The sequence below is a fragment of the Oncorhynchus tshawytscha genome, unplaced genomic scaffold (genome assembly GCF_018296145.1).
Source record: "Oncorhynchus tshawytscha isolate Ot180627B unplaced genomic scaffold, Otsh_v2.0 Un_scaffold_14841_pilon_pilon, whole genome shotgun sequence".
NCBI lineage: Eukaryota > Metazoa > Chordata > Actinopteri > Salmoniformes > Salmonidae > Oncorhynchus > Oncorhynchus tshawytscha.
In genome coordinates this window covers 247501-274408 of record NW_024609761.1, presented here as the reverse complement: position 1 = coordinate 274408, position 26908 = coordinate 247501, and the positions used below count along the sequence as shown (strand labels likewise).

The following is a 26908-nucleotide window of genomic DNA, read 5'->3' as shown; positions in this document are numbered from 1 at the left end:
AAGGCACAGATCTGGGGAAGGATACCAAACATTTCTGCAGCATTGCAAGAACACAGTGGCCTCCATCTTTCGTAAATGGAAGAGGTTTGGCACCACCAAGACTCTTCCTAGAGCTGGCCTCACTGCCAAACTGAGCAATGGGGGGAGAAGTGCCTTGGTCAGGGAAGTGACCAAGAACCCGATGGTCACTCTGACAGAGTTCCTCTGTGGTGATGGGAGAACCTTCCAGAAGGACAACCATCTGTGCAGCACTCCACCAATCAGGCCTTTATGGGACGGTGGCCAGACGGAAGTCACTCCTCAGTAAAAGGCACATGACAGCCGGCTTGTAGTTTGCCAAAGGCACCTAAACACTCTCTTTGGCCTGAATGGCAAGCGTCACGTGTGGAGGAAACATGGCACCATCCCGACGGTGAAGCATGGTGGTGGCAGCATCATGCTGTGGTGATTTTTTTCAGCAGCAGAAACTGGGAGACTAATCAGGATTGAGGCAAAGATGAACGGAGCAAAGTACAAAGAGATCCTTGATGAAAAGCCAGAGCCCGGACTTGAACCCCATCGAACATCTCTGGAGAGACCTGAAAATAGCTGTGCAGCGACGCTCACCATCCAACCTGACAGAGCTTGAGAGGATCTATAGAGAAGAATGGGAAAAACTCCCCAAATACCGGTGTTTACTGAGTAAAGGGTCTGAATACCTGTTTTTGCTTTGTTATTATTGGGTGTTGTGTGTACATTGATGAGTTAAAAAATGATTTAATCAATTTTAGAATAAGGCTGTAACGTAACAACATTTGGAAAAAGTCAAGGGGGGTCTGAATACTTTCCGAATGCACTGTACGTACATTGCTTGAATTGCACCTGCTCATAATACAGTAATATGCTCAAAACCCATAACCATTAAAGGTATAGTTCAAACAAATTGACATGATATTCCTCTTACCGTTGCTGCTGTCAATTTCAGTATTTTTGTGAACTACCCCTTTAAGTGGTATTGCGACCATTCCTTTGCTCATTGTACATGGTAAGAAGAACAAGACACAGAGAAAATAAAACAATCAAAAGACCAGATAAAGACAATCTCCCTTTTCAGGTTGAAAGGAGCATAAAACATGACTGGCTTATTTTCTTTATGACTATTGCCCATAAAAACGCACAGAGATTTGAATACTTTTTAAATCCAACACTCGCTGTTTAAGATTCAGTCCCTGAAGGTAAAACAGTCTTGGGGTATAGTATCAAGATGTCTATCTCTCATAAATTCCACATATATTTAAAGAGAATATAGTGTGTCAGTAAGCTTGAGTCTCACATCATTTTCATGTTGAATTTACGTGGCGCATCGCCGGTTGGACTACTCTCACCTGCCTCCGCCTTACGCGGTACATACTCAATCTCTATGTTTGGCTTGACGTTGCCTTTTCCTCTGCTCCAGAGGAAGAGGATGACGAGACAGAAGAGGACGACGCCGAGGAACGAGATAAATCCCATGGTGGTGGCGATGATCAGAGTCTTCACGTCGAATGGGAAGGGAACCTGGGCCAGGGTCCCGTTGGCCCCGTCCTCGCTGGGCTGGTTGGAGATGAAAGCAAACGTCTTGTTGGGCTGGTGCGGCCAGTTGGGCGAGTAGCTGTGCACATGCAGGTGGGCGGGCTTGGTGTCATTCCCTGCGGCATTGCTGGCGATGCACAGGTAGGTACCGTTGTCCTGGATCTGGGCGTAGCGCACCTCTAGCGTGCCCTCGGGGGACACGCTGAGACGCCCCACGGACTTGGTGGTGATAAACTGCTTCTTGGGGGACAGCCACATGATCACGGGGGCTGGGTCGCCGTCGGCCTGGCATGTGTAATGGACCGTTGTGCCCTCGTCTACGTGCCTCTGCAGTGCCTTGTGGTCTTGTATCCTGGACTTCTGGCAGGTGAAGGAATCGGAGGGGAGGATGTCGGGGAAGTCTTTGAACTCCTTGCCCTGCACGGCCTCGGGCAAAGAGCAGGAGGGCTGCTGCCGGTTGAAGTTGAGCCTCCAGCGGCGACGGAAGACCCAGAGCAGTCGGCAGTCGCAGGCCAGTGGGTTCCCGTACAGTGCCAGGGTCTCCAGGTTCCCCACGGAGTGAAACACAGATTCCTCCAGGGTGCTCAGGCTATTGCTGGATACGTTGAGGACTCGGAGATGGTTCAAGCCCCGGAAGGAGTAGGGCTCGATTGTGGCTAATCTCCCTCCTACCAAGTGGAAGGCCTGGAGCCTCATTAGATTGTGCAGCTTGTTCCCCTCCACCGTGTGAATGGGATTAAAAGACAAGTTGAGAAAGAGAAGGTGCCCAAGGTGTCGGATGGCCTGGTAAGGGATGGCGGTGAGGTTACAGTTTGTGATGGTCAGGGAGGTGATGTTGAGGCCGTACAGGCATTTGGAAGTCATGGTGTCCAGGTAGGGCCAGTAGGAGATCTCTAACACCCTCAGGCGTTCCAGCCTCTTGAAGGAGTAATCCCTGACGGCATTGACGGTGAGGTGGCGTAGTCGCAGCGACAGCAGGTTGTGCAGATGGCTCAGGGCCTCAGTGGGCACAGAGGTCAGGTTGCACCGCTCCATGGTCAGCTGTTCCAGGCTGCTGAGGCCGTGGAACGCTCGGTGAGAGATGAACACCAGGTCGTTATCGCCCACTTCCAGAGCCTTCAGATTGTACAGCTCCCGGAACATGTAGTCCAGCAGGATGACAATTCTGTTCTCGCTAATGTCCAGCTGGGTGAGGTTGCTGAGGCCTGTGAACACTCCCAACTGGATTAGCTTAAGCTGGTTGTTGCGCAGCCCCAGAGTCCGCAAGCCGACAAGGTTGCTAAAAGCCCCGGGCTCCATGGAAGAGATATTGTTCTCATTGAGCTGCAGCTCCTCCAGCTGTGGGTAGTTGATGAACTCCTCAGGCCCCAGGCTTTTCAGACGGTTCTTGCTGAGGTCCAGTAGTTTCGTCTCGATGGGGATGCCCTCGGGAAACGAGGCCAGCCTCCGTCGATGGCACACCACGGAACGTTCCTGAGCATTACACTCACAGCGGGACGGGCAGCCGGTGGTGGAGCCGGAGAGGACAGTGCCCAGCATTAGGACCAGGATGGGCTGCCAGCACGCCACCAGGTAGCTGTGCCCACCTGCCTCCCCGGACACCATTCTACTGCTTACCTGTGGAGACAGAAGTAAGAGGGATGGTTGGCACATTTAAAGGAGAACTACACGTATAAACACATTTTTTAAAATATATTATTTTGTCAGGATTGACGCTTATCTCCTGAAGTATTATTGATATAAAAAACATTTGTGTTTATTTAACAAACAATACTTTAGCCACACAACAGACAAAAATCATAACTCAGAAGATGATGTCACAGGGTTACATCCGCCTCAGATTTGGACTAAAGGCTCTGGGTTAGACAAGTGGTATAAATATCAGGTGAAATACCAGAAGGTGAACAGAAAACCTCAGATTTCCTTTCACAACAAAAAATCTTCTTCAAACTATTCCTGTGGTATTTAGTAACTACGCCACTCACAGAGGACACATCTGAATTACAGCTTTAATTGTTTTTTTAATGCAATAAACGACAATGCTCAAATTAGTCCTTTTCACTTCTGATCAGGCTCTCTCATAAACCTCAATCAACTAAATGAAGCAGACAAAGTATTTACAGCCATAAACAAATGTCAGTTGAATTGACAAATTATGGAGAGATACCTACTTCCAATGTGAAAGAGAATTATGCCAGGCTTGTATGGAACACAATGTATTGTTCTGTACAATTGCATGGAGGATGTTTTACTCTTGTCTATTCCGATTGCAGGTTACTCTTCTCTGTTACTCTTCTCTTATCTGTGTGTCATGGTCCTAAACACCAACTGCTGCTCTACCGACATAGGACTGTAAGTCTTCTGTGAACCCCAAAGAACTACTGTCCATCCAACCATGAGGGACAGATACATTCTTTATCCTGGCTTTATGAACTCTTCATCTGCTGGCCGAGGGAGAAATGGGCTGCCTTGTGGGCTCCAGGGTCTGTCAGTTACTGTTCCAGGTGTTAGAAGCACCTTGAGTCACCTGTCAATCTCCCTGTGACAAGTAGTTGGAATGAGAAATAGCTTACCGAAATGTGCTTTAATTCAATGGATTAAATGGCGTGTATAAACAAGTGTGCTGCCTGCAACTAAACACAACACTACCATGCAACACTACCATGCAACACTACCATGCAACACTACCATGCAACACTACCATGCAACACTACCATGCAGCACTACCATGCAACACTACCATGCAACACTACCATGCAACACTACCATGCAACACTACCATGCAGCACTATCATGCAACACTACCATGCAACACTACCATGCAACACTACCATGCAACACTACCATGCAACACTACCATGCAACACTACCATGCAACACACTACCATGCAACACTACCATGCAACACTACCATGCGGCACTACCATGCAACACTACCATGCGATACCATACAACACTACCATGTGATACCATACAACACTACCATGTGATACCATACAACACTACCATGTGATACCATACAACACTACCATGTGATACCATACAACACTACCATGTGATACCATACAACACTACCATGCGATACCATACAACACTACCATGCGATACCATACAACACTACCATGTGATACCATACAACACTACCATGTGATACCATACAACACTACCATGTGATACCATACAACACTACCATGCAACACTACCATGCGATACCATACAACACTACCATGCGATACCATACACTACCATGCGGATGGCTGGCGAGCTGTCGACCTTGGAGTGATATACAACATTGATTGCTGCAGAGAAGTGATAAACGGAGAGAGAGAGAGACTGTTTAAACCCTTATTTGCTTTAGACTCAGGGGCGTTTTAACTTGCAAAAGCCTTCAAGCTCTGGTTCCCACATCGATCATACAATTTGAGGCTCATCCATGTCTGTGGGATGTGCTCTGTGAAGAAGCCATGCTAAGTTAGAATAATAGCTCTCTGGACATTCTCTCAATAGAGGACTTTACTTGACAGTCAAGCTAAAAATCTGTACCATCCATCAATATGCGCTAATGTTGCTAAATGTCCCTAAAGGACAGGGTAAATGTCACTGTCCTCAAACCATTTCAATGACTCCTGGTTAAAGCCCACAGAGACCGAGAGGAAGAAAGGCTGTCTGCACAGTGCAACAAGAATCTACAAACTCAAAGGTCAATCAGAAATACTGTTTGTTTTCCCCAAAATGCATGGTGAAAGAAAAGTTCCCAAGTCCAAAAACATCTGATGAAATACATGCTACAGGGAGGCTCACTTGTATGCAAGTAATGTAGGCATATCTACATACTGAACATACAGTAACTAACCAAACATTGTGGTTTCACTAGACTGTACATTTCTCTAGGGACTAAACATGTTCACTAGACTGTACATTTCTCCAGGGACTAAACATGTTCACTAGACTGTACATTTCTCCAGGGACTAAACATGTTCACTAGACTGTACATTTCTCCAGGGACTAAACATGTTCACTAGACTGTACATTTCTCCAGGGACTAAACATGTTCACTAGACTGTACATTTCTCCAGGGACTAAACATGTTCACTAGACTGTACATTTCTCCAGGGACAGACACTAAACATGTTAACTAGACTGTACATTTCTCCAGGGACAGACACTAAACATGTTCACTAGACTGTACATTTCTCCAGGGACTAAACATGTTCACTAGACTGTACATTTCTCCAGGGACTAAACATGTTCACTAGACTGTACATTTCTCCAGGGACTAAACATGTTCACTAGACTGTACATTTCTCCCGACACTAAACATGTCCACTAGACTGTACATTTCTCCTGGGACAGACACTAAACATGTCCACTAGACTGTACATTTCTCCTGGGACAGACACTAAACATGTTCACTAGACTGTACATTTCTCCAGGGACAGATACTAAACATGTTCACTAGACTGTACATTTCTCCAGGGACAGACACTAAACATGTTCACTAGACTGTACATTTCTCCAGACACTAAACATGTTCACTAGACTGTACATTTCTCCAGGGACTAAACATGTTCACTAGACTGTACATTTCTCCAGGGACAGATACTAAACATGTTCACTAGACTGTACATTTCTCCAGGGACTAAACATGTTCACTAGACTGTACATTTCTCCAGGGACTAAACATGTTCACTAGACTGTACATTTCTCCAGGGACTAAACATGTTCACTAGACTGTACATTTCTCCAGGGACTAAAAATGTTAACTAGACTGTACATTTCTCCAGGGACAGATTCCTGGACATAAACGAATGATCAAAGGTTCCATTTTAGGACCACGGTCACCACAGTAACCAAAACTATGTGGCACATACCATAGAAATAGAATCCACCCATTATGCCATCATTGACTTGAATAGGGAGGCTTGTTCTATGGATTCTAGTTCTATGGCACATGATGCGTTTGGCTTCCAAGAGTGGCTGCGGTCGACATCATATTTAACCACTGGGCAGTACAGTAAGATTTCATGGTTTATGTGGTTTATGAAGTAGTAAGCTAACCATTCTTATTAAACATTTCTGTGGTCTCCGATGCATTCTCCAAAAGATAAATACTCTAGGAAGTATTTCACTTTGATCTACAGACATCTGTTTTTCAGGTATTTCTGAGAAACACTCTATTACAGTTTAATGAAAGTATAATATGCCAGTAGTACTACGCACTAGACCAGTACCACAGCTCTACCTCGACTGGGTTTCCCCCAGCGAGAGGAGCAAAATGATGAGTGTACAGTAGAGAGTTGTACAAAGCTGTCCAGGTTGTAGAGTATGAATGGAAGTATCAAGTGGAACAGAAACAGTCTCCTGCCAGAGAGCCGGCATGTCGTCACTGCTGATAAGTGGCGGTACTGAATCAGCATATAAACAGCTTGAACTCACACAGATGAGATGTGAGGGAGCTCATTCCCTGCAACACATAATGGTTTTTCAAGAGTGCTTCAATTGTTCGGCGGAAGTGCTCGATAGTATCTCTCTTTGCGCAACTTGTGTCACATAGTTGTACGATTAACAAAACAGACGTGACAGTAGGATGAGAGGGATTCTGCTGGTAGCAGTGTGGTAACACAAATTACACCTTACAAATGCCAGACGGAGAGAAAGTACTGCCATTAGAACAGTTGGGACTGTTCTTTTAGCAGGACCAGCGACCCAGTAGGTCTAACTGTCTTCTACATTTCTCCTCCAATCTAAATTCAAATTTTTCAAAGGGTTGTATAGTGACAGTATAACTCCTGTAATACAACAACTCCTGTAATACAACAAAATCTACTTTGTTGGTTTCAAACTGCAAGAACATGTTTCAACCTTTCACCATACAGTATTATTGTGTGGCTTGTGAATGGATAGATCAGGTTGGTTTAAAAGCATTCACAGACCTCCACCCAACCTAATTGAGGGTTTGGAATATGCCACACAATATAGATGAGAATTGAACCTTGGGTTCATTAATGTATTGGGTTAGTGACTGTGACATCTCACTGATGCTAATTGAGGGTTTGGAATATGTCACACAATCAAACAGCTATTAGATATCTGATAGACGAAATGGCTGGTCTTTATCGAGCCCAGACAGGACATCAGTCTACCAGCCGAGGAAAATAAAAAGGATGAAGGAGACATTTTGATATTTCAACTGATAAAAGCACTTGAATGTAAATGTTGTGACGTCATTTTGAACTGTGATGAAATGCCAAACACAATGAGTCAAAGATGGTCTGGCATAACAACTCGCTAACACATGACTAAGGCTGCATTTACGCAGGCAGACCAATTCTGATCTTTTGCTAAGAATTGCTCTTTTGACCAACTCATAACTGGGCATAACTGGGCATAAGATCAGAATTGGGCTGCCTGTGTAAACGCAGCCTGTATCGCCCACTGCATGTCCAGACAATAACATGGACGTGTGGATGAAAGGCATTGCTGTGCTTTGGTGCTTTAGTTGTATCCTAACCTAAAGTCATGCAGCCTTATTTGATGTTTTGTCTTCCTGTGAAAATACATCACAGAGAGAATGGTTACAGGATATTTTACTGTATTATGTCATCCGGGATTCACTTGCAAAAGTTTGTATTTTTATTGTTATTTTATATGGGGCAGAAATAAATCAAACAATGTAATTGAAATAACCCTTAAAATTAAAATGACAAGAGAACCCATTACCAATGTTGCTTTCAGTCTCAAATCACTTTGCATGTTTGTATTGGAGTTTAGTGCATGATCTCATTTCTTTCCACTTTGGAGGAAATTCAACCCATAAAAACAGGAAATTCAACCCCTCTCTCCACCTCCCTCTCTCTCTGTTTCCATCTCCATCTCTCTCTCCCTGCCTCTCTCCCTGTCTCCACCTCCCTCTCTCTCTGTTTCCATCTCTCTCTCCCTGCCTCTCTCCCTGTCTCTCCATCCCCCTCTCCCTGCCTCTCTCCCTGTCTCTCCATCTCTCTCTCCCTGTCTCCACCTCCCTCTCTCCCTGTCTCTCCATCCCTCTCTCCCTGTCTCTACCTCCCTCTCTCCCTGTCTCTCTATCCCTCTCTCCCTGTCTCTCCATCCCTCTCCCCGTCTCTACCTCCCTCTCTCCCTGTCTTTCCATCCCTCTCTCCCTGTCTCTCCATCCCTCTCTCCCTGTCTCTCCATCCCTCTCTCCCTGTCTCTCCATCCCTCTCTCCCGGTCTCCACCTCCATCTCTCCACCTCCCCCTCTCCCTGTTTCTCCATCTCTCTCTCTCCCTGATTCTCCATCTCTCACTCCCTGTCTCTCCATCCCTCTCCCTTGTCTCTCCATCCCTCTCTCCCTGTCTCCTATCCCTCTCTCCCTGTCTCTCCATCCCTCTTTCCCTGTCTCTCCATCCCTCTCTCCCTGTCTCTCCATCCCTCTCTCCCTGTCTCTCCATCCCTCTCTCCCTGTCTCTCCATCCCTCTCTCCCTGTCTCTCCATCCCTCTCTCCCTGTCTCTCCATCCCTCTCTCCTGGTCTCCACCTCCATCTCTCCACCTCCCCCTCTCCCTGTTTCTCCATCTCTCTCTCTCCCTGATTCTCCATCTCTCACTCCCTGTCTCTCCATCCCTCTCTCCTTGTCTCTCCATCCCTCTCTCCCTGTCTCTCCATCCCTCTCTCCCTGTCTCTCCATCCCTCTCTCCCGGTCTCCACCTCCATCTCTCCACCTCCCCCTCTCCCTGTTTCTCCATCTCTCTCTCTCCCTGATTCTCCATCTCTCACTCCCTGTCTCTCCATCCCTCTCTCCTTGTCTCTCCATCACTCTCTCCATGTCCTCTTAATAATGACCTTGGGAGGAAGCACAGTGGACCTTCCTCTTCCTCCTCTCTCCTGCAGTTGTAGGACTGCTAGCCCTTTCCTCTCGACCTCTCGTTCTCATCCCATTCTGACACATTTTTCTCTCTACCATCCGTCCCCCCCTCTCTCTCCTGGTAGATGCAGCTGAGCAAGGAAGCTGGTTATCACAGGGAGTGGTCCACTTGCACTGTGAATGTCTACACATTCCCTGTCTATACAGAACCACATAGAACCTGTTCCTCCATCCCTCCCTCCCTGTCTCCACCTCCCTCTCTCCCTGTCTCTCTATCCCTCTCTCCCTGTCTCTCCATCCCTCTCTCCATGTCTCTCCATCCCTCTCTCCCTGTCTCTCCATCCCTCTCTCCATGTCGCTCCATCCCTCTCTCCCTGTCTCTCCATCCCTCTCTCCCTGTCTCTCCATCCCTCATCCATCCCTCTCTCCCTGTCTCTCCATCTGTCTCTCCATCCCTCTTTCCCTGTCTCTCCATCCCTCTCTCCCTGTCACTCCATCCTCTCCCTGTCTCTCCATCTGTCTCTCCATCCCTCTCTCCCTGTCACTCCATCCCTCTCTCCCTGTCTCTCCATCTGTCTCTCCATCCCTCTTTCCCTGTCTCTCCATCCCTCTCTCCCTGTCACTCCATCCCTCTCTCCCTGTCTCTCCATCTGTCTCTCCATCCCTCTTTCCCTGTCTCTCCATCCCTCTCTCCATCCCTCTCTCCCTGTCTCTCCATCTGTCTCTCCATCCCTCTCTCCATGTCTCTCCATCCCTCTCTCCCTGTCTCTCCATCTGTCTCTCCATCCCTCTCTCCCTGTCTCTCCATCCCTCTCTCCCTGTCTCTCCATCTGTCTCTCCATCCCTCTCTCCCTGTCTCTCCATCCCTCTCTCCCTGTCTCTCCATCTGTCTCTCCATCCCTCTTTCCCTGTCTCTCCATCCCTCTCTCCATGTGCTCTTAATAATGACCTTGGGAGGAAGCACAGTGGACCTTCCTCTTCCTCCTCTCTCCTGCAGTTGTAGGACTGCTAGCCCTTTCCTCTCTGGACCTCTCGTTCTCATCACATTCTGACACATTTTTCTCTCTCCCATCCGTCCCCCCCTCTCTCTCCTGTAAGATGCAGCTGAGCAAGAAAGCTGGTTATCACAGGGAGTGGTCCACTTACACTGTGAATGTCTACACATTCCCTGTCTACACAGAACCACATAGAACCATGACTACATGGAACTCTATTCCACATCAAGTAACTCATGCAAGCGGTACATTTTTATTTAAAAAAGAGAGAAAAAATACACCTTATGGAACAGCGGGGACTGTGAAGAAACACAAACAGGCACAGACACATGCACACACACAAACACACACACGATAACACAATTGTGTATTGTAGATATGTGGTAGTAGAGTAGTGGCCTGAGGGCACACACTTAATGTGTTGTGGATGTATTGTACTGTTTTTTTTATTGTATAATTCCCTTAATTTTGCTGGACCCCAGGAAGAGTAGCTGCTGTCTTGGCAGCAGCTATTGGGGATCCATAATAAATCCAAATACTATTCTATGACCTATGACCTATGGCTTAATATTCAAGGCTAAATATTCAAGGCTAACAATTTTTTTTTTTTCATTTAATCTTTATTTAACCAGGAAGGCCAGTTGAGAACAAGTTCTCATTTACAACTGCGACCTGGCCAAGATAAAGCAAAGCAGTGTGACACAAACAACACCACAGAGTTACACATGGAATAAACAAATGTACAGTCAATAACACAATAGAAAAAGTCTATATACAGTGTGTGCAAATGACGTGAGGAGGTAAGGCAATACATAGGCCAAAGTAGCGAAGTAATTACAACTTAGCAAATGAACACTGGAGTGATAGATGTGCAGATGATGATGTGCAAGTAGAAATACTGGTGTACAAAAGAGAAAAACAGTAAATAAAAACAATATGGGGGATGAGGCGGGTAGATTGGATGGCTATTTACAGATGGGCTATTTACAGATGGGTTATTTACAGATGGGATATTTACAGATGGGCAGTGCAGTGATCGGTAAGCTGCTCAGATAGCTGATGCTTAAAGTTAGTGAGGGAGATATAAGTCTCCAACTTCAGCGATTTTTGCAATTTGTTCCAGTCATTGGCAGCAGAGAACTGAAAGGAAAGGCGGTCAAAGGAGGTGTTGGCTTTGGGGATGACCAGTGAGATATTCCTGCTGGCGTGCTACGGGTGGGTGTTGTTATTATGACCAGTGACTTTTCAAGGCTAACTATTCAAGGCTTACTATTCAAGGCTTACTATTCAATGCTAACTATTCAAGGCCAGCTATTCAATGTTTAATATTCAAGGCTATTTATTCAAAGAAAACTATTCAAGGCAGAATATTCAAAACTAACTATAGCAAACAACCTTACACAACATACTATAGATGAGACAACTTGGCCTATTGTGTCAGCTGTGCAAATAAGGATAGTTGTCAATCATTCACAACTCATGAAGTATGAAGGATTTTCTTTGACTTTGTAACAGAGAAATGGGAACACCGTCAGCACGCAACATATTTCCACATTTCCACTTGTCGGAACACAAAACGCAAACAACATGTTGGATGTTGTTATTTCTCTTCCCCTTCCACACAAATTGGTAACATAGTGACTGACCTTCAAGGCAAGAAAAATATTGATTTTACAGGCAGCAATTCTGCTATGCTGGGCATCAACACTGTAGATGACTCAGTATGCCTATCAGTGAAAACCAGGGTATTAAAAGAGGTTGATACTTCTAATTGATACTTTCCTGCTTCAAAATTCCCTTACCAAATTACTCAAATGATTGGACCAAATAATACTTAGAGACAGTTGTTAAAATGAATCCCATCTAAATAAATCAAAAGGTCTGTCAAAGGTACTGACACATGAAGTGTAACCAATAAGTCAGGTTGGGTAAGCCTCACATCTCAATGATGCTGTAATATCATGAAGCTAATGAGTTAGCCTCACATCTCAATGATACTGTAATACCATGAAGCTAATGAGTTAGCCTCACATCTCAATGATGCTGTAATATCATGAAGATAATGAGTTAGGTTCACATCTCTATGATACTGTAATACCATGAAGCTAATGAGTTAGCCTCACATCTCAATGATACTGTAATACCATGAAGCTAATGAGTTAGCCTCACATCTCAATGATACTGTAATATCATGAAGATAATGAGTTAGCCTCACATCTCTATGATACTGTAATACCATGAAGCTAATGAGTTAGCCTCACATCTCAATGATGCTGTAATATCATGAAGATAATGAGTTAGGTTCACATCTCTATGATACTGTAATACCATGAAGCTAATGAGTTAGCCTCACATCTCAATGATGCTGTAATATCATGAAGATAATGAGTTAGCCTCACATCTCAATGATGCTGTAATATCATGAAGATAATGAGTTAGGTTCACATCTCTATGATACTGTAATACCATGAAGCTAATGACTTAGCCTCACATCTTAAAGATAATTTAATAGCATGAAGCTAATGAGTTAGCCTCACATCTCAATTATACTGCAATACCATGAAGCTAATGAGTTAGCCTCACATCTCAATGATACTGTATTACCATGAAGCTAATGAGTTAGCCTCACGTCTCAATGATACTGTACTGTAATACCATGAAGCTAATGAGTTAGGTTCACATCTCAATGATACTATAATACCATGAAGCTAATGAGTTAGCCTCACATCTCAATGATACTGTAATACCATGAAGCTAATGAGTTAGCCTCACATCTCAATGATACTATAATACCATGAAGCTAATGAGTTAGCCTCACATCTCAATGATACTGCAATACCATGAAGCTAATGAGTTAGCCTCACATCTCAATGATACTGCAATACCATGAAGCTAATGAGTTAGCCTCACATCTCAATGATACTGTAATACCATGAAGCTAATGAGTTAGCCTCACGTCTCAATGATACTGTAATACCATGAAGCTAATGAGTTAGCCTCACATCTCAATGATACTGTAATACCATGAAGCTAATGAGTTAGCTGTCTCAATATACTGTAATACATGAAGCTAATGAGTTAGCCTCACATCTCAATGATACTGTAATACCATGAAGCTAATGAGTTAGCCTCACATCTCAATGATACTGCAATACCATGAAGCTAATGAGTTAGCCTCACATCTCAATGATACTGCAATACCATGAAGCTAAATGATACTGTTAGCTAATGAGTTAGCCTCACATCTCAATGATACTGTAATACCATGAAGCTAATGAGTTAGCCTCACATCTCAATGATACTGTAATACCATGAAGCTAATGAGTTAGCCTCACGTCTCAATGATACTGTAATAGAAGCATGAAGCTAATGAGTTAGCCTCACATCTCAATGATACTGTATACCATGAAGCTATCTCAATGAAGCTAATGAGTTAGCCTCACATCTCAATGATACATCTCTAATGAGTAGCCGTCTCAATATCATGAAGCTAATGAGTTAGCCTCACATCTCAATGATACTGTAATATCATGAAGCTAATGAGTTAGCCTCACATCTCAATGATACTGTAATACCATGAAGCTAATGAGTTAGCCTCACGTCTCAATGATACTGTACTGTAATACCATGAAGCTAATGAGTTAGCCTCACGTCTCAATGATACTGTACTGTAATACCATGAAGCTAATGAGTTAGCCTCACGTCTCAATGATACTGTACTGTAATACCATGAAGCTAATGAGTTAGCCTCACGTCTCAATGATACTGTACTGTAATACCATGAAGCTAATGAGTTAGCCTCACGTCTCAATGATACTGTACTGTAACACCATGAAGCTAATAAGGGTAAAGCAGTTGGCATCCCAATACATTCAATTTAAAATGGAAACGGAAACAACTTATTTTTTTTATGCTTTGAGCTTTATTTTTAGTCTAAAACGACCCACCTTTGATGTTCCGTTTGACTACTCTAAGATTTAGATCAAAGCTTTGAGTTTTTGACAGCTGAGAATCTGTTAAAAAGTTGACTTACGGAGAAAAAAAAAAAAAACTCTGGACACCTTGATGTTGACATACTGTAAAGAGACACTTCTCAGACAGATTGAGCCAAAATCAATACATATTCTCAAATTTCACAAACCATCACAACAAAGATAATTTCAAAGCATTTCAACATTTTCAAAATACTGTCAAAAGTGTAGGCTACATACTGTAGATTGCGTAAATTGATACGCTGGGTGTTATTAAGTACATCATAAAAGTACACTTTGCATGTGTAGCAGGTTGATTTTACATGAGAAATGAAGTAAATTAGAGCTCATTGATGACTTAGAACTGTCTCGTCTGTCTTCTCTTATCTAATTCAACAGACTCTCGCCTGCAGCACATCTGTGCTCCCCTCCTTCAGGGACATGGGGTGCATCTCAATGCTCTTTCAGGGGAGCTTTTCAGACATGGGGTTGCATCTCAATGCTTTTGCATGGCTTCCTTTTCTGTGCTCTTTTCCCTCATTACCACAAACAGATGAAGGGATTGAATAGGTATTCAATACACTTATTTAACCTGTGTTAGACCATGCCCCTTTTACTAGTGCCTAGCACAAAGGGGGAAAAGACAAAAGACTAGGTATCAGCCATCATGACGACTCCACCTAGACCTCCAACAGGAGCCCGTTCCAATGGGCCTTTCCCCCCTTTAAAACAGTGATGGATATGCTAATGAGATTTGAGTGACAGCTGATTGAAGGGGAGCGATCCAAGTGGAGGGAAGGTTGCTGCTGGGAAATGTGGGAGATCCGAGCAGGCAAATCTACTCTAGAGAACACACAAAACAAGGGGATAAAATTAACAGCTTGGAACACAGGGCTCCAACCACACAACACAAATCAAATCAAATGTTATTTGTCACATGCTCCAAGTGTAGACTTTACCGTGAAATGTTTACCTACGAGCCTTTTCCAAACAATGCAGTTAAGAAGAAAGAACATTAGCAAATTGATAAAAATGTAACAGTCACACAATAAAATAACATTAATGAGGCTATATACAAGTAGTACCGGTACCGAGTCAGTGTACGAGGGTACGAGGCTGTATTGTTGTATTATGTACATGTAGGTTTGTTTAGGTGAAAGCCTCCCCGGCTGCTACTGGACTGAAAACTGATCTCAGTTCAAATTCATGTTAACTCCAACGGTTTCAACGTCCCGGTTGCTTGTCTATGATATTGGATTGGGACTATTTTAGGGGCCTGTCTTTTTCTCTAATGTATGTGTACCATGGGAGGAAACTGCCAGAGCAAGAACTACAATTGGTGACTGGATCTCAGACACAGAACACTTGGAGAGACTGTCCGCTACCATGGCAACCAGACAGCAGTTGGTCCCAATAGTCTAAAGAGGCTTCCTCGTCTCCTTCTCTCGGCTGATCTGACAACATGTGGAAAGTGAAAGCTAAGTATTGAATGCCTCCAATATCATGATTGCTTTCCCTTCTTCCAGTCAGTGCTGGTGCAGGAAAGGAGAAGAAGACGTTGTATATACTACGACCACATTGGGATTCCCCCGTGGGCTGATTTGTTAGGGCACAATGTCACAGCACATCCAGACAGAAATGGAGTGTTAATAGAAGAGCCATTGTTCTCTGTCTTGCAGAATAGGGGATTTTACCAGCTTTGCAAATTGTTTCTATCTGCAGCCTTGAATCCCACAGAATAAGCCCTTGCACACTGAAGTGAAGATAGCAAAACTAGGCAGGGGGGATTGGAAGAGCTGAGCTCCTACCAGAGAGCTTGTGTTATACCTTTTGATTCAGAAATAATATCTTGATATGCTCTTCAAGTTAATGGTTCCCCATTATCATAACATGTTTCAAGGTCAATGGCAAATGATTACTACTAAAAGAGAAATGGTGTGTCTGGTTAATCCACAGGCCATGTTAAAATATACTCAGGTGATATTTGGGTGTCTGTGAATCTGAAGACACAGGGACTCCGAAAATGTCCCCCAAGTGGCCCCTTCTCATGTAGGCTAATTCTCCATCATTTAAATACTCTTGAAAATGACTTTTTAGTGTAAATTACTGATTACTTTGTAGAATTAACAACAAAACAATATGAGGTTACTGTTAATCGGTGGAGGGTCCTCAGAGGAGGACCATCTTCCTCAGGGAAATTTCTTACAAATAAAATCATTAGAAACATTTAAAAGTTATAATGTTTAGATAAATCTATGCAAAATATATTCATATGTCACCAAACAATTGATTAAATTATTGTTTTGCAATGAAGGTCTACAGTAACGTCAACAGTACTGTCTGGTGTAGCACCATGGTGTAGCCGGAGGACAGCTAGCTTCCGTCCTCCTCTGGCTACATTGACTTCAATACAAAACCTAGGAGGCTCATAGGCCTCACCCCCTTAGACATACATGGTAATTATGACCACTTCCGGAGTACGTCCTGCAACCAATCAAAGCTTTTGCAGCATGAATTGACATGTTGTCCATCCAATCACAGAATTATAGTCAGAGAATTAACCTAGTGTTGTATTGGGATTGTGCCACAGAGCATTATGGGGGTTCAATGTGTTGAGAAGCTTTGTGACATTGTTGGATAGAGATGAAAAGTGATATTTGAGCATTTTTGGGATATTATTCAATTCAAATTAGTTTTTTCAAATTACAGAAGACGGAGGAGGTATATTATACATTATTTTCTTAGTTTTAAAACTAACTTTTTGTGTCCAGTTAGTGCAATTTATTTTAAGCTAGCTAGCTATCAGCGTGAGTGTGCAGATTTCTCCACCAGAATGGTAGAATGGCCAACACTGAAGAAAATGTTGTGGACTTTTTGTTGAAGAACCCCTTTCATTCTCTGGGCTACACAGAAAAGGTGCCAATTTAAAGCAAAGGTTGACCTCTGACCTCTGTTCAAAACCAGCTGGTTTCAAAAGTATAGCTGGTTAAACAGGGAGCCTGTCATAAAAGCCTGTATTGCTAGCCCGCTTTTTGGAAAGTCTGAGCCTTGGTGGAAAGGTGGGTACAGTGACCTGAAGAACATCGATCGATCAGCTAAACGGCAAAACAAAAGCAGGGAGCATATAAATGCCCACGTCAGATTCAAGCTTCTGGGAAAAAGCTGCGTCGATAGAGGACATGGGGAAAGGGAAAGTTCTGCCAACAAGGGCAACTACAAGGAGCTTTCAGAGGTAATTGCACTTTACAATGTTTTACTTGCTGAACATATTGAACGTTATCGACTGTCTTTTCTGGGATGTCGAAAAACAATTCCAAATGATTAGATAACTTCCATCGCATCATCCAAAAAATGTTGATTAAAGAGAGATGTTGACGCAGCGCAGTTTTTTCACGTGCGCTCAAGTAGGCTTTCCCCTTTCCTCCGGTATTTACTTAGCAAAGATGATAACACATAATCACATAGGTTAAAATAATACGTCTTTGACGATTTTGGAAACACACTGTCGTTTCCGTGCGGTCCGCTCCTGTACCGTGGGTCTCCCATCCTCCTCCATTTTTCAAGTCACCAGCCTCCACTGCTGTTAATCTATGCCTCTGTCATGCTTATCCATTGGACTTGGCCCTACAAGGAGATCCCACCACTACCACCAATAGGCCTGCTCCAATGTACAGTACATAGGGACTAGTAAGTAAGACGTCTTATGTAATTAGCTACACTACGTTCTAATACCCTGTTGTGTTGAAGGAACTGGAACACACCAGATGAAGAATACCTGAAATGTGAAAAACCCAAATAGAATATCTGATCTGTAAGAACATCAGCTCGTTATGTAATGTGCAGAAAATGGTGCTGCATGACACATCCCTGTACGAGTGCTGAACACATTGTAATGGTCGCTGTTCGGTTGGTTTCACTTCATTTGGGTGCTTTGTTCTGTATGAAATGACTTGCGGTGCAAAGCCTGCGCCGAGTCTAATTGGTAATATTTCCACACAGATCTGTCTCTCTCTGCTCTGACTGAATGTCTAATAATAATTCTGTAAAGGGAAGCTTCTTTCCTCATTAACACCATTCCTCTTGGAAATTCCCTGCTATAGCAGCAGCCTAAGCTGGTAATTACACAAACCTTTTCCCCTCTGTATCAACAGGGATCCAAGTTTCCAGTAGAATTGAAAACTGTGGCTCAATGCAATCCTGAAGGCAATTTTCCACCGGCCAAGCTTCTTAAGGCCCTTTATGGACAGCACAATGGGCGATTCTGGGAGATTTTTTTTCATCCCAAATCGCCCGTATAATAATTACCTCCAGCTATCTTCGTTCTCATATTCATTTAGCTGATATAGCTCACTCTAGCCAATACTTCCCTAAATATTCACAGTGACAATTACAACAAATGGGCAGGAGGAGTGTTAAATGAGTAGCCCACACTTTGTTTTAGAATATGCAAAGATCACTGCATTATAGAGCCGGTGGAGTGTAGGAGTCAGAGGGAGAATCAAACCACATCCTCCACCATGCCTGGATCATATTTTACATAAAGCTGTTATGATTACATTTAAATGGGAGAGGCTGCTGCAGCGAAGCGCCACTGTGACCTTGTGAATACATTTGTAGAGAGCAAGATTGAGTAGGCTACCCCGTGACTGATCTGTCTGTCTGTCTGTCTGTCTGTCTGTCTGTCTGTCTGTCTGTCTGTCTGTCTGTCTGTCTGTCTGTCTGTCTGTCTGTCTGTCTGTCTGTCTGTCTGTCTGTCTGTCTGTCTGTCTGTCTGTCTGTGTCTGTCTGTCTCACCCGTCCCTCCCGACTGCACGCGGTCTACACGTGGTCCGACCGTCTTAACGGTCCCTGACAGGAAGGAACCATTACATATTTAGGATCTTAATTTGAGCAACTTTGCTACAGGAAGTGTGAATTATTATGTGGATTAGAATTCATGGATATTTTTGTACTGGCTGATAGATTTTTCGTTAGGGAAAATCAAGTCTGAAATTTATAGAAACTTTTAAACCTTGAATACACAACCATTTTTATTTCCTGCTTTGCAGGAACATTTTCATCAATAAAAGTGTGACCAAATTAAGATCCTACATCTGTTTACTGCAATGCTGTGGTTTCAGCAGCATCCTTAACACTCTCCCCGTTGAGATTATAATCCGTCCATCCTTCCACATCACTATTACAGCATTCTGTAGCTTCATTCACTCTCTGACTTCCCCCCATATCTCACGGAGGACTAGTGTACAGGACAGGCAGACTAAATATCCTTGGCACAGACTTGATTTACATGAAAAGCTACTGCTCACAACAGGGTCACACAATGTAAGAGATGGGCGGTGTGGATGGACTGTTGAACAGGAAGTTGGCCTACAGTGTACATGTTCATCTATAGATCTGTTTTTTGCGTGTCAAGAGTTGAACTAGTAATGGCTTGTTGTTGACTTGCATTCCATTCCGTCTTGTGTGTAACAGAAGTGGGGCTAGTGAACCGCCTCACTACTGTAATGACCAGTCAGACCACCAGAGAGACTGTGTGCAGCCATCGTCTGCATTGTCCTCAACCTTAACCACTATTTGGTTTTCCATCCTGTTAAAAGCCAAGTAGGGCGCTATGAAGGCATCCTCTGCCAAATAGTTAAAACATTCCCATTTGAATCAAATCGATCAAAGTGCAATTATCAATCTTGGAACTGCATATAGATTGGTGTTCCCAGTGCTTACATGCTACCCAACTATACAGACAACACAATCAATTACACAAGTTAAATGGGAGAAAGAGCCCATGGTTATTGGGTTCAGTTTAAGTACCAAGACCCTGAGGTGTACATTCAGAACAGACCCTTCATATGACCACTATAGGCCAGGAGAACAATGTAACAGCAAGGCTATAGACAATCATTATACCATGCCCGCATCTCTGTAGCATCTCTTTGTAGTCTCTGTGTAGTCTCTGTGTAGTCTGAGAGGATAAAACAGAATTATGCGTGAGACACATCTGCTTACAGAGTCAAAACAGTGATGAGTGATGACTTCCTGTCTGATATGTCACGGTTGAGCCAATCGCATGTTTAAAGACTGCAGCGGCCCACAATAGGCTCATACATCAGCGAACGGTAGTAGCCTATGAACAGTGAGTGTATTGAAACAACCAGGGGGCGCTGTGGCGCTCACACACATTGTCCTGCCTTAAGCGGTACTTAATGAACATTCTGTTGCTACAGTACGTTTCTACTGCACATCATTGATATGAATGAGCCTGATATCCAGATCATGTGTGTGCTGTACTTATTATAAGGAATCACGTGTTGATATTGTGCTTGAACAGATGGGCTTGCTAAAGAATCTGTGCTTTCATTATGGCAAGACTAATTGGAGAAGTGTTTATGAAGGTTTTATAGATTGTTACATTAGACCACCGACAGTAACGTGTTGCCAGGTAACCGTCGTGGTTTTAATCACTCGCTCAGTCACGATGTGAAAGCCCCACATTTCATGTGACATCGATGTTCTGTAGTTTGATATCTACTGTCACCTTGTTATCGTGACACATACTGTATGTATCAACCTAAAGCTGTAGCACAAACAATACAAACACTACTATAGACCTTCTGCTTTCCCATTTCACCCTGCGAGACCCAAACATAGATCCAAATGAGGAAAACCTTTCATTAATTACCCTTCAAAAATACCTGGAATACGCCTCTGATTGTCATAAATGTTGTTGTTGTTTTTTCAAGTCTGTAGAATTTTCTGGAAATGTTGCAACATTGGGCTTAAATGGGAGAGAAATGTGTGGTAAGAAAACGGTGAAATTCTATTAAAATCACATCAAAATGGAGCAAAAAGCATTGACATGTGAAGGAAAAAATGGTGTAATGATTTATACATCTGAAAGGAAGTCATATTCTGTCTGAAATTGCCAAATTGATCAACTTTACAAATTCCATTTTTTTTTTCTTATTTTGCGATCAAAAAACATACACTATTAAATAGTCCCCTGCAAAACACCAGTCTCAACGTCAACAGTGAAGAGGCAACTCCGTGATGCTGGCCTTCTAGGCAGAGTTCCTCTGTCCAGTCTCAACGTCAACAGTGAAGAGGCGACTCCGGGATGCTGGCCTTCTAGGCAGAGTTCCTCTGTCCAGTCTCAACGTCAACAGTGAAGAGGCGACTCCGGGATGCTGGCCTTCTAGGCAGAGTTCCTCTGTCCAGTCTCAACGTCAACAGTGAAGAGGCGACTCCGGGATGCTGGCCTTCTAGGCAGAGTTCCTCTGTCCAGTCTCAACGTCAACAGTGAAGAGGCGACTCCAGGATGCTGGCCTTCTAGGCAGAGTTGCAAAGACAAAGACATATCTCAGACTGGCCAATAAAAATAATATATTAAGATAGGCAAAAGAACACAGACACTGGACAGAGGAACTCTGCCTACAAGGCCAGCATCCCGGAGTCGCCTCTTCACTGTCGACGTTGAGACTGTTGTTTTGCATAATTATTGAAGCTGCCAATTGAGGACTTGTGAGGCGTCTGTTTCTCAAACTAGACACTCTAATGTACTTGTCCTCTTGCTCAGTTGTGCACCAGGGCCTCCCACTCCTCTTTCTATTCTGGTTAGGGCCAGTTTGAGCTGTTCTGTGAAGGGAGTAGTACACAGTGTTGTACAAGATCTTCAGTTTCTTGGCAATTTCTCGCATGGAATAGCCTTCATTTCTCAGAACAAGAATAGCCTGACGATTTTCAGAAGAAAGTGCTTTGTTCCTGGCCATTTTGAGCCTGTAATCGAACCCACAAATGCTGATGCTCCAGATACTCAACTGGTCTAAAGAAGGCCAGTTTAGTGCTTCTTTAATCAGCACGACAGTTTTCAGCTGTGCTAACATAATTGCAAAAGGGTTTTCTAATAATCAATTAGCCTTTTAAAATGATAAACTTGGATTAGCTAACACAACATGCCATTGGAACACATGAGTGATGGTTACTGATAATGGGCCTCTGTACGCCAAAATGTAGATATTCCATAAAAAATCTGCCGCTTCCAGCTACAATAGTCATTTATAACATTAACAATGTCTACACTGTATTTCTGATCAATTTGATGTTATTTTAATGGACTTTTATTTTTCAATAAGAAGGACATTTCTAAGTGACCTCAAACTTTTGAACAGTGACGTATCTTTTTGAAAGGATCAACTATTCTGGGGGTTTTCCTATGTATGTATGTAAGTTACTTTCAGTAATATTTGGTTGTCCTTTCTGGCTTCATCTGGAGAGAGAACCTCCTATCTTACTTCTTTACCATATAACGAATGGTCGTCATGGCAGTATTCTGACCTCACAATCCATACGTTTTTAAAAAGATATATTCATTTCTGTTATTTTGATGTGTAGAGGAGGCATCGAATTTACTCTTGAAATATTTGGTTGTACATATTTTCAGAATATTGGAAGGAAAACAACCCTTTTCTATCAGTATATTAATGTAACCCTGTGTGTCAGATAAAACCTGTTTCTATCAGTATATTAATGTAACCCTGTGTGTCAGGTCAAACCCTATTCTATCAGTATATTAATGTAGCCCTGTGTGTCAGATCAAACCCTATTCTATCAGTATATTAATGTAACCCTGTGTGTCAGATCAAACCTGTTTCTATCAGTATATTAATGTAACCCTGTGTGTCAGATCAAACCCTTTTCTATCAGTATATTAATGTAACCCTGTGTGTCAGATCAAACCTGTTTCTATCAGTATATTAATGTAACCCTGTGTGTCAGATCAAACCCTTTTCTATCAGTATATTAATGTAACCCTGTGTGTCAGATCAAACCTGTTTCTATCAGTATATTAATGTAACCCTGTGTGTCAGATCAAACCTGTTTCTATCAGTATATTAATGTAACCCTGTGTGTCAGATCAAACCCTATCAGTATATTAATGTAACTCTGTGTGTCAGATCAAACCCTCAAACCTGTTTCTATCAGTATATTAATGTAACCCTGTGTGTCAGATCAAACCCTTTTCTATCAGTATATTAATGTAACCCTGTGTGTCAGATCAAACCTGTTTCTATCAGTATATTAATGTAACCCTGTGTGTCAGACAAACCTGTATATTAATGTAACCCTGTGTGTCAGATCAAACCTGTTTCTATCAGTATATTAATGTAACCCTGTGGGTCAGATCAAACCTGTTTCTATCAGTATATTGATGTAACCCTGTGTGTCAGATCAAACCCTTTTCTATCAGTATATTAATGTAACTCTGTGTGTCAGATCAAACCCTATTCTATCAGTATATTAATGTAACCCTGTGTGTCAGATCAAACCCTATTCTATCAGTATATTAATGTAACCCTGTGTGTCAGATCAAACCCTATCAGTATATTAATGTAACCCTGTGTGTCAGATCAAACCCTATCAGTATATTAATGTAACTCTGTGTGTCAGATCAAACCCTTTTCTATCAGTATATTAATGTAACCCTGTGTGTCAGATCAAACCTGTTTCTATCAGTATATTAATGTAACCCTGTGTGTCAGATCAAACCCTTTTCTATCAGTATATTAATGTAACCCTGTGTGTCAGATCAAACCTGTTTCTATCAGTATATTAATGTAACCCTGTGGGTCAGATCAAACCTGTTTCTATCAGTATATTGATGTAACCCTGTGTGTCAGATCAAACCCTTTTCTATCAGTATATTAATGTAACTCTGTGTGTCAGATCAAACCCTATTCTATCAGTATATTAATGTAACCCTGTGTGTCAGATCAAACCCTATTCTATCAGTATATTAATGTAACTCTGTGTGTCAGATCAAACCATATTCTATCAGTATATTAATGTAACCCTGTGTGTCAGATCAAACCTGTTTCTATCAGTATATTAATGTAACCCTGTGTGTCAGATCAAACCCTATCAGTATATTAATGTAACCCTGTTGTCAGATCAATCAGTATATTAATGTAACCCTGTATATTAATGTAACCCTTGTCAGATCAAACCCTTTTCTATCAGTATATTAATGTAACCCTGTGTGTCAGATCAAACCCTTTTCTATCAGTATATTAATGTAACCCTGTGTGTCAGATCAAACCTGTTTCTATCAGTATATTAATGTAACCCTGTGTGTCAGATCAAACCTGTTTCTATCAGTATATTAATGTAACCCTGTGTGTCAGATCAAACCCTTTTCTATCAGTATATTAATGTAACCCTGTGTGTCAGATCAAACCCTTTTCTATCAGTATATTAATGTAACCCTGTGTGTCAGATCAAACCCTTTTCTATCAGTATATTAATGTAACCCTGTGTGTCAGATCAAACCCTATTCTATCAGTATATTAATGTAACCCTGTGTGTCAGATCAAACCCTTTTCTATCAGTATATTAATGTAAACCTGTGTGTCAGATCAAACCCTATTCTATCAGTATATTAATGTAACCCTGTGTGTCAGATCAAACCCTTTTCTATCAGTATATTAATGTAACCCTGTGTGTCAGATCAAACCCTATTCTATCAGTATATTAATGTAACCCTGTGTGTCAGATCAAACCCTTTTCTATCTGTATATTAATGTAACCCTGTGTGTCAGATCAAACCCTATTCTATCAGTATATTAATGTAACCCTGTGTATCAGATCAAACCCTTTTCTATCAGTATATTAATGTAACCCTAATGTGTGTGTCAGATCAAACCCTATTCTATCAGTATATTAATGTAACCCTGTGTGTCAGATCAAACCCTTTTCTATCAGTATATTAATGTAACCCTGTGTGTCAGATCAAACCCTATTCTATCAGTATATTAATGTAACCCTGTGTGTCAGATCAAACCCTTTTCTATCAGTATATTAATGTAACCCTGTGTGTCAGATCAAACCCTATCAGTATATTAATGTAACCCTGTGTGTCAGATCAAACCCTATTCTATCAGTATATTAATGTAACCCTGTGTGTCAGATCAAACCCTTTTCTATCAGTATATTAATGTAACCCTGTGTGTCAGATCAAACCCTTTTCTATCAGTATATTAATGTAACCCTGTGTGTCAGATCAAACCTGTTTCTATCAGTATATTAATGTAACTCTGTGTGTCAGATCAAACCCTTTTCTATCAGTATATTAATGTAACCCTGTGTGTCAGATCAAACCTGTATATTAATGTAACTAGATCAAACCCTATCAGTATAATGTAACCCTGTGTGTCAGATCAAACCCTTTCTATCAGTATATTAATGTAACCCTGTGTGTCAGATCAAACCTGTTTCTATCAGTATATTAATGTAACCCTGTGTGTCAGATCAAACCCTTTTCTATCAGTATATTAATGTAACCCTGTGTGTCAGATCAAACCCTTTTCTATCAGTATATTAATGTAACCCTGTGTGTCAGATCAAACCTGTTTCTATCAGTTTTCTATCAGTATATTAATGTAACCCTGTGTGTCAGATCAAACCCTTTTCTATCAGTATATTAATGTAACCCTGTGTGATCAAACCCTTTCTATCAAACCTGTTTCTATAAGTATATTAATGTAACCCTGTGTGTCAGATCAAACCTGTTTCTATCAGTATATTAATGTAACCCTGTGTGTCAGATCAAACCCTTTTCTATCAGTATATTAATGTAACCCTGTGTGTCAGATCAAACCCTATTCTATCAGTATATTAATGTAACCCTGTGTGTCAGATCAAACCCTATTCTATCAGTATATTAATGTAACCCTGTGTGTCAGATCAAACCCTATTCTATCAGTATATTAATGTAACCCTGTGTGATCAGTATATTAATGTAACAAAAACCCTGTTTCTATCAGTATATTAATGTAACCCTGTGTGTCAGATCAAACCCTATCAGTATATTAATGTAACCCTGTGTGTCAGATCAAACCCTTTTCTATCAGTATATTAATGTAACCCTGTGTGTCAGATCAAACCCTTTTCTATCAGTATATTAATGTAACCCTGTGTGTCAGATCAAACCTGTTTCTATCAGTATATTAATGTAACCCTGTGTGTCAGGTCATACCTGTTTCTATCAGTATATTAATGTAGCCCTGTGTGTCAGATCAAACCCTTTTCTATCAGTATATTAATGTAACCCTGTGTGTCAGATCAAACCCTTTTCTATCAGTATATTAATGTAACCCTGTGTGTCAGATCAAACCCTTTTCTATCAGTATATTAATGTAACCCTGTGTTCAAACCCTATTCTAGTATATTAATGTAACCCTGTGTGTCAGATCAAACCCTTTTCTATCAGTATATTAATGTAACCCTGTGTGTCAGATCAAACCCTATTCTATCAGTATATTAATGTAACCCTGTGTGTCAGATCAAACCCTATTCTATCAGTATATTAATGTAACCCTGTGTGTCAGATCAAACCCTTTCTATCAGTATATTAATGTAACCCTGTGTGATCAAACCCTATCAAACCCCTGTTTCTAAACCCTTTCTATCAGTATATTAATGTAACCCTGTGTGTCAGATCAAACCCTATTCTATCAGTATATTAATGTAACCCTGTGTGTC

At 42.1% G+C, this 26908-nt stretch overlaps 1 protein-coding gene across 1 annotated transcript in view; it reads right to left on the bottom strand.

The window, feature by feature from the left end:
* Positions 1 to 741: 741 nt before the first annotated feature.
* Positions 742 to 26908, bottom strand: part of LOC112244446 (leucine-rich repeat and immunoglobulin-like domain-containing nogo receptor-interacting protein 1-B) — a 30868-nt gene continuing 4701 nt past the window's right edge. The window contains exon 2 of the mRNA XM_042317664.1: positions 742 to 3168. Coding sequence (XP_042173598.1) covers positions 1309 to 3168 — 1860 coding nt within the window. The 3' untranslated portion in view covers positions 742 to 1308. The remainder of the gene's footprint in view (positions 3169 to 26908) is intronic.